This window comes from Triticum dicoccoides, chromosome 4A (assembly GCF_002162155.2).
Source record: "Triticum dicoccoides isolate Atlit2015 ecotype Zavitan chromosome 4A, WEW_v2.0, whole genome shotgun sequence".
In the NCBI taxonomy this organism is placed as follows: domain Eukaryota; kingdom Viridiplantae; phylum Streptophyta; class Magnoliopsida; order Poales; family Poaceae; genus Triticum; species Triticum dicoccoides.
This window is the reverse complement of record NC_041386.1, coordinates 25,206,891-25,214,185: the sequence shown is the minus strand read 5'-3', so window position 1 is coordinate 25,214,185 and position 7,295 is coordinate 25,206,891. Positions and strand designations below refer to the sequence as shown.

Sequence of the window (7,295 nt, the reverse complement as noted above, 5' to 3'; positions counted from 1 at the left end):
CACCGCGGCGACGCGCTCCTCCATGGACGGGTCCAAGGGCCCGAGCGACGGGGACGCGGCGGAGGAGGCGGGGGACGGGAACAAGGACAGGACGCCCGGCGCCTCCGACGCCGTTCTCGCCGCCGGGCCGTTCAGGACCGCCGCCAGCGACGGCAGGGCGCCCTGGGCGGCGCCGGGGGCCAAGCCCAAGGTGGTCTACCACGATCCCAGCATCCCGCGGCCGCAGGACGTGTACCTCATCAGGGTCAACAACTGCAACTCGCCCTTCGATCACGTCTGGCTGGAGCGCAGCGAGGACGGCACCCGCCCTATCCACCCCTTGGTCAGCGCCTCTTTCCTACGACTACCTCTTTCGTCCCTTTTCTGTCGTTGGTACTAGGAACTTTTGGATCGAAACGCGACATGCGAATGTGCTAAAAGAGCTCTACCTGCTCAGATTTGTTTACTAGTAGTAGTTAGTTCACTGCGTCATCAGTAATTACTAGAACGTCATACATGTGTAAGAAAATCTGTATCTAATGAAATGTTAATGGCCCTTTCTGTGATCACTTGTTGTCTGCACTTTCGAAGCTATCCGTGAGCAAAAAATAGTTTGATCTCGTTTCTTTCTATTTCGGGGGATCCATGACATGTTTACATGGAATCCAGAAGATGGGGTCATGGTATTAGCATGTCTCTTTATTCTGGATAAAAGTTTATGATGACACTTGCAGTCAGAAGAGTCCAAATGCATACGTTTGCCGATTCTTTTTGCTGGACAGTTGATTTGCTTAGCTCGAAAAGGGTAAAAAGGTAACCATCTAGCGTGTTGACTATAGGACTAGATAAGTTTGTTACAAGAGATGATCTAGTTTGGATGTTGATATTAGAAAAGGAAAGGCATAATCTCCTCACTGCAGAGCGACCTGTACCACATAAAAGTAGCATGGTGTTCTGCTTTTCTAAATCATTTCTGTTGTTCTAAATTGTACAGCAATCGTCTTGTGTGTGCATGTACTAAAGTTGATGTAAATGTACTTTATCTTATTGCAGGAAAAACTACCCGTGGAACAGTTTATTGACAGAAATGTTCCTGAAAGTGAACCAGTAAGGCCAGCTGATGTAGACGATACCCCGTTTACGCTAGTAGAAGACCTGAAAGGATTGACAGAGTTAGTTAACAAGTTGAAGGATGTAAATGAATTTGCTGTAAGCACTTGTAATCAAGTTTTCTTTAAATTTCAAATTAATCTGTATCAGGCTTGTTTGCTGCCTATGTTGTATTATATTCCAACTTTACAAGTACCTTGTGCATTTTTCTTGGATTCTTTTTAAATGCTTCAGTTGACATTGTTCCTGCTATCAATTATAAATTATGCACATAAGTCGTGCAGTAATTTTGTCAACAAAATAATCCAAGTGAAACATGGCTGAGTTATTGTCATATGGTAGCTGTTATGGGCCCTGAATGAGTTTGACAGGCATATATTCTTAAACTATTGGTAGAAGTCTTAAGAGTGTGCTACTTTAGAACTTTTTGACAACATCACTTATCATAGCTCCATAGGTGTTTCCGTCTTACTTGCTGCCATCAAACTCCAGCCACAAATCCAGTGAATTATGTTTGTTATAATTCATATTACACAATGTGAGCTTATATCCGCTGTCCTTTACTTTTGAATTCGTTGTAATTGATGCATTATATTTTTTTTCTGTATGATCGGTAGTTGCTTCTATGTTTTCCTTTCCCCTGCCTTGTCTGTCTTCCTGCTATGAATTACAGACCATAGACATAAACAAGATCATGTTCCATGTTTTGCTTATTTTGTCTTGTCATAGAAGAACCCATTTGTGCCTTTCTCTGTTTGGGTCATCTGACATGGAATAGCTCGGTGACTGCTAGCAATGTAATCTTTGCTTTATTTCTGTGCTGTTTTCAGGTCGATTTGGAGCACAATCAATATAGGTCATTTCAGGGTTTGACCTGCTTGATGCAGATTTCAACAAGAACAGAGGACTTCATTATCGACACCCTTAAGCTACGCATATACATCGGTTCTTACTTGAAAGAACTTTTCAAAGATCCAACCAAGAGAAAGGTTTTTCTTAACCATCAAATTGTGTCGGTCTTTGTGCACTTTAATATCCTTTTCCTCACTTGTTCTTGGGGAGATAGGTAATGCATGGGGCAGATCGTGATATAATGTGGCTCCAGCGGGACTTCCGAGTATATGTGTGCAATCTTTTTGACACAGGACAGGTACTGTTGAAAATAGGCTATACCATAATTCTTGATTGTGACTCTGTTTGTGTTTTTCTGCAATCTCCTTTGAAACCTACCTTTTTCTTTGCCATGTTAAACTTAAGTTTGACTTCCCTGTCTAACACCAACCAGGCTTCAAGGGTTTTACAGATGGAACGAAACAGCCTAGAACACCTATTACATCATTTCTGTGGAGTCACAGCGAATAAAATGTACATCTCACTTACCCCTAATTTTTAGATATACCCATGCTGACCTCCCTAATTATCTACCATGAGATTTGTTTCTTACCAAAGTGAACATTTTCTTGTAGATATCAAAATGCAGATTGGAGGTCAAGGCCACTCTCTGATGAAATGATCAAGTATTGTCCATATAAACCATATATTCCATTCTTTAGTTTAGTCATTGTTCTTACCCCCGCTACTATTTCTGTCAATATATCCATTTGAGATTACCCCTATGCAGGTATGCGAGAGAAGATACACATTATCTGTTGTATATATATGACTTGATGAGACTTAGACTACAAAGGGAGTCCACATGTGAAAACGATCTTCTTTTAGAGGTTAAGCTTATGTTCTACTGTTTTGATGTTTTCTATTTGGTTTTGATCTGGTATGATGAATTCATATGAATGAGCACTGTTGATTTAGAGCTACATGACACATCTTAAATTGGCCTGTTGTCATCTGTGGTGACCTTTCCTGTTCACATAAATCTGCAATCTGGGTGTTACTGATGATTGCTCAACCAACTTATAGTCACTTTTGACTGACAAGTGTCTCGGAACAGGCATTCTGATCTGTCTTTTTTGTTAGCTGCAGGTTCAAAAGCGCAGTAATGATATTTGCTTACAGTTGTATGAAAAGGAGCTGCTGACAGATAAATCTTACCTCCACATATACGGGTCTGTGTGCTGTTACTTCAACTACTACACTTGGTTTATCTTTAATGGAAATTATTTTTAACACTGAAAATAATGTGTGTGCCTATCCCATTAACTCGAGTGTGTTATTACAGGTTGCAGGAACATGAATTGGCCGCAGCTCAGCTGGCTGTTGTTTCTGTAAGAAATTACTCTCTTCATTTTGTATTGCTCATGATTATTCTGTCTTCAATAAACCTGGCATAGTAACATATGATGTGGCACTTTTCCTATAAATGGTTATATAGCTTTCTGGTCCCAAATCATGCTGTCGATTGACTTTGGCATTATTTCATTACTTTCGATCATTTTGACTCTGAAAAGCAAAAGCAATAGTATAGTATATCCATGGAGTATAATAGGTTTTTTGTGTTCTACCAAGAGAGAGTTATTCAATTGCATGACCATTTTTTTTTTCATTCTCAGGCTCTACATCAGTGGAGAGATTATATAGCTCGTGAACAAGATGAGAGCACTGGTTATGTATTGCCAAACAAGGCTTTGATTGAGATAGGTATTACTGATTTTGTTGGATTGCTATGCTGCAAAACTTGATGTGTTGTCTTGGCTAACTTTCCTTTTGAATTCAAAAGCAAAGAAGATGCCTACAACCACTGCAGATTTGCGAAGAATCGTGAAAACAAAATATCCATGTGTTGAGGATAATTTTGACCTAATCTTGGACATCATATGGAATGCAACTGAAAATTCTGGTGCCTTTGAAGCAATAGCTGAGCAACTAAAGAAAGTACGACTTGGTGAGGTCAGTTTGGTTGAACTTTGTGGATTTTCTTTTTTCATTTATGTGTTAGGACTGATGATGAGTTTAGCATTGGTGTTTAAGGACTTACTTTGAAACTATATGCAATCTTGTGCAGTTAGACTTGAAAAGTATACTGGACACTGGTGAAGTTATCGAAATGGCTCCTTCGGATGCTGATAATGTTAGGATCAGTTTTGATCCAGCTGATCAATATTCTTTAGCTCCTTCATCAACTGCAAATATCAGGGTTACTTCTAACAGTAGGGATAGTTTTATGACTGATGCAACTTTGACTGGTAGCATCTGGCTACACGACAAAACCTCAACCATACCATCATCAGAAAATAGGACGTCTTGGGGCTTATCAGGCCTGACTAGACAATCAAACAAGGAAGTGATGAGCAATAATAAGCAGGTGAGACATACTCCTAGTATCTGCAGTCATTGTATTTTTTGAGGGGTATTTATATAGGTGTGTTGTGCAGGAGACACAGGCTCCTGTTCAAGAACTGAAGAGACCTTCGCCTTTTGGAGCTCTGGTAGGCAATTCAACATCTGGAAGACAGACAGATTACTTTGGAGGATTTTCAAATGAGCAGGTACATGCTCAGAAGTCACAACAGTATTTTCTTTTGAAATGTTCATTTAAAATACTTAATATCTGCTTGTTGATGTATTGTTTTCTTTTGCACTGCTGTGACGAATTACATATAGTACATCCTTAGCCTTATGCCAGTCTGCCATATTTGCTTATTTTTCTGCCTGTAGTTTTTGTTGATTAGTACTCCCTCCGTTCCTAAATACTTGTCTTTCTAGTCATTTTAACAAGTGACTACATACAGAGCAAAATGAGTGAATCTACACTCTAAAACATGTCTACATACATCCGTATGTAGTAGTCATTCAAAATGTCTAGAAAGACAAATATTTAGGAACGGAGGGAGTACTACGGTACTACATGTATTTTTCAAAGTAGTATTCACCGAGTATTCTGGAGAGAGAAAACATATGCCTGTGGAACAATTTCATGTGTCCTTCCATTTTTGCTCAACTCATCGAAGTTCTTAATATGCTCGATTGACCATTCGTTTAATTGATTTCTTAGTATCACAATATTATATTTTTCATCTTTGTTTCGCCGCAAGCATTTTATCTTCCCCTGCAAGTAACTCTGTTTAAGTTGTGGCGTCGCAGGCTAAAAGCGACGTTGATCAGATTCAGTCTTCAGCTTATTACTACCCCCAGTTCTCAGACTACAGCAGTTTAGCTGGATGGAGCCATCATGAACCCGAACGCACACAGGCCTCTGGGTTCATGTCTGGTTGCTATTACGGGCATGGCTACCAGTCGATAAACCAAAGCAGTACAGGAACAGGTCAGCCCGCCGCTAGAAATAATGGAGGGGGTTTGAAGAAGCAGCAACAACCTCCCCCTCATTCGGGTAACTAAAGCGGTAAGCCCCTGTGATCCATCCATCCTGTTGTGCAGAAAAATAGTTATAGAGAAAGAGAGTAGGAAGCTGACCTGTTTTCACCCGTGCCCTCTCACATGAGTGGCTAGGCGCTGGACATAGCATTTGTTTCATTGACAGTAGACGGAAGACATGTGTGCTGTCATGTGGTGAATTGGATGTGTGTATGTAACAAGTGACAAAACATGGCGTGTTGTTGTGCAATGGTGGATGCTGGAATTGCACAGGTGGTATACTGTAAAACTGGTGGTATAGATAGCAAATACTTGAAGACAAAAACGCTTTTTTCTTTTGTGTTCCTTTTTCCTTTTTCTTTTTTTTTATCATACCTTGCAAAAGAGAAGTAGTAATAACGACGTCGTCTTTCTGGCGCGTAGAACATTGGAGTAGTTGTTATCATTCTGGCAGGAGCTCCTCGTGCCTCAAATACAGAAATGTGCGTAGCATTCTTATCAGAGAGTGGACCAAAGCTAGCTTAGTGGCATCTTAAGGCTCTCCGGGTCAAAGCTAGCTTAGTGATCTCTCCGGGAAGCAGAGATCGTGTTGGCTACTAGCACCAGGGGGTGGTGCGTATATTCTTTCCTATAGCAACGCCCGTTCCAACAAGGCGCTATAAAATACTACGTACTACATCTGGTTGAAGATTAACAGATACTGTCCAGGAAAAACAAACGCCCTCCTACATAAGCCAAACTTTGTGGCGGCCGTGTAAAGCTACCATCTGTGAGTGTGACAGCCACTTTTTAGCAGCCTGTTGTGCACACATGTCTGAATTCCGTCAGAGTCGTGGCGATCAACTTCCTCACCATCTCTTGTGGTTCGTCACACTTCTGTGGTACGCGGCATGCTGATCCGCGATTACTAGCGATTTTAATTTTATGTTTCCGAGTTGCAGAGAACAATCTAAACCGAGACAGTTTTTTGGATTTGCTTCGCCTTACAGCCTTGCTTTCCATTGTCATTGCGAAATTGACTCGAAACCAAGGGAAACAAGACGAGATTCCGTGTTCGCTCATCGCACAACTTTCATTTCTTCAACTGACCTTGCCCGCTGGAGGTATGAGTTCCGGTATTTGAACGGGTAGGGGTGACCGGAACCCTCCCAAATCATCTCTGTTATTCAGTCGATACAGCGACGCGCTTAAAATGAGGGCCTTGCCTTTTCTCTTTCCTGCTCTACCGTTGACGCCCTATCTTCGTACCTGGTGCTTCTGGCGCGTATTGAGCTTGGCGCTCCTTGAGATCTCGAAATAGCTCCGGACCAGCGCAAAGTCTAGATTGGTTGGTGAGCCTAGTGTTGTGGCTGGTTCGTCACAGTTCTGATGTATTTTTTACCCCACTCCATAATTTATGCATCTCTCCAACGCGTTTTTTACCCCCACTTCATAATTTATGCTAAAAAAAATTATAGGTACACTTTTCACACGAACCGCAAGACCGTACCTAACAAAATATCGGACAAACAATTCACCAACCCTATAGATTCGCAACATAAACAATCCTGGCACGAACGAAGCAGAGAGCTTCTCCGGATTCGCCACACACATACGCCTCGTCCTCACCACTGTCAAGTGTCAATTTGGCCTCGGCTGCCTGCAATTTGCATCCCCTTTGATTTCACTTTCGCTGCAGTATATACACACAGCACACAGCCACCAGCACGGCACACACACTCAACGTCAGGGGCCACTGACGCGTGGGTCCGGGTCCACACGTCAGCGAATGTGCCGTACGTCAGAGGAGCTGCGTCCCCACCAACCCCCCGGCCCCAGCCTCTGACACCTCCCCCCGCCCTCTATAGATCTCTCCTCCCCTCCCCTCCCCGTCCCGCACCAACCCACCCAAAACCCTCTCCCCCCTTTCCTCCCCACCATGGCCGCCGCCGCCACCC

General features: G+C 42.4%; 2 protein-coding genes across 2 annotated transcripts in view; both read left to right on the top strand.

The window, feature by feature from the left end:
* The first annotated feature begins 6 nt into the window (after window positions 1–6).
* On the top strand, window positions 7–5,696 carry LOC119284711 (protein RRP6-like 2). The gene is made up of 14 exons (XM_037563868.1): window positions 7–322; window positions 1,033–1,188; window positions 1,920–2,078; window positions 2,156–2,239; window positions 2,375–2,454; window positions 2,556–2,606; window positions 2,711–2,810; window positions 3,070–3,152; window positions 3,266–3,311; window positions 3,597–3,684; window positions 3,764–3,933; window positions 4,049–4,348; window positions 4,419–4,532; window positions 5,128–5,696. The coding sequence occupies exons 1-14, from the start codon at window positions 23–25 to the stop codon at window positions 5,380–5,382; spliced, it is 1,986 nt and encodes a 661-aa protein (XP_037419765.1). The 5' UTR covers window positions 7–22; the 3' UTR covers window positions 5,383–5,696.
* A 1,556-nt stretch (window positions 5,697–7,252) lies between these two features.
* The window catches only part of LOC119284710 (phosphoserine aminotransferase 1, chloroplastic-like), a 1,775-nt gene continuing 1,732 nt past the window's right edge, over window positions 7,253–7,295 (top strand). Inside the window, exon 1 of the mRNA XM_037563867.1 lies at window positions 7,253–7,293. Coding sequence (XP_037419764.1) covers window positions 7,277–7,293 — 17 coding nt within the window. The 5' untranslated portion in view covers window positions 7,253–7,276. The remainder of the gene's footprint in view (window positions 7,294–7,295) is intronic.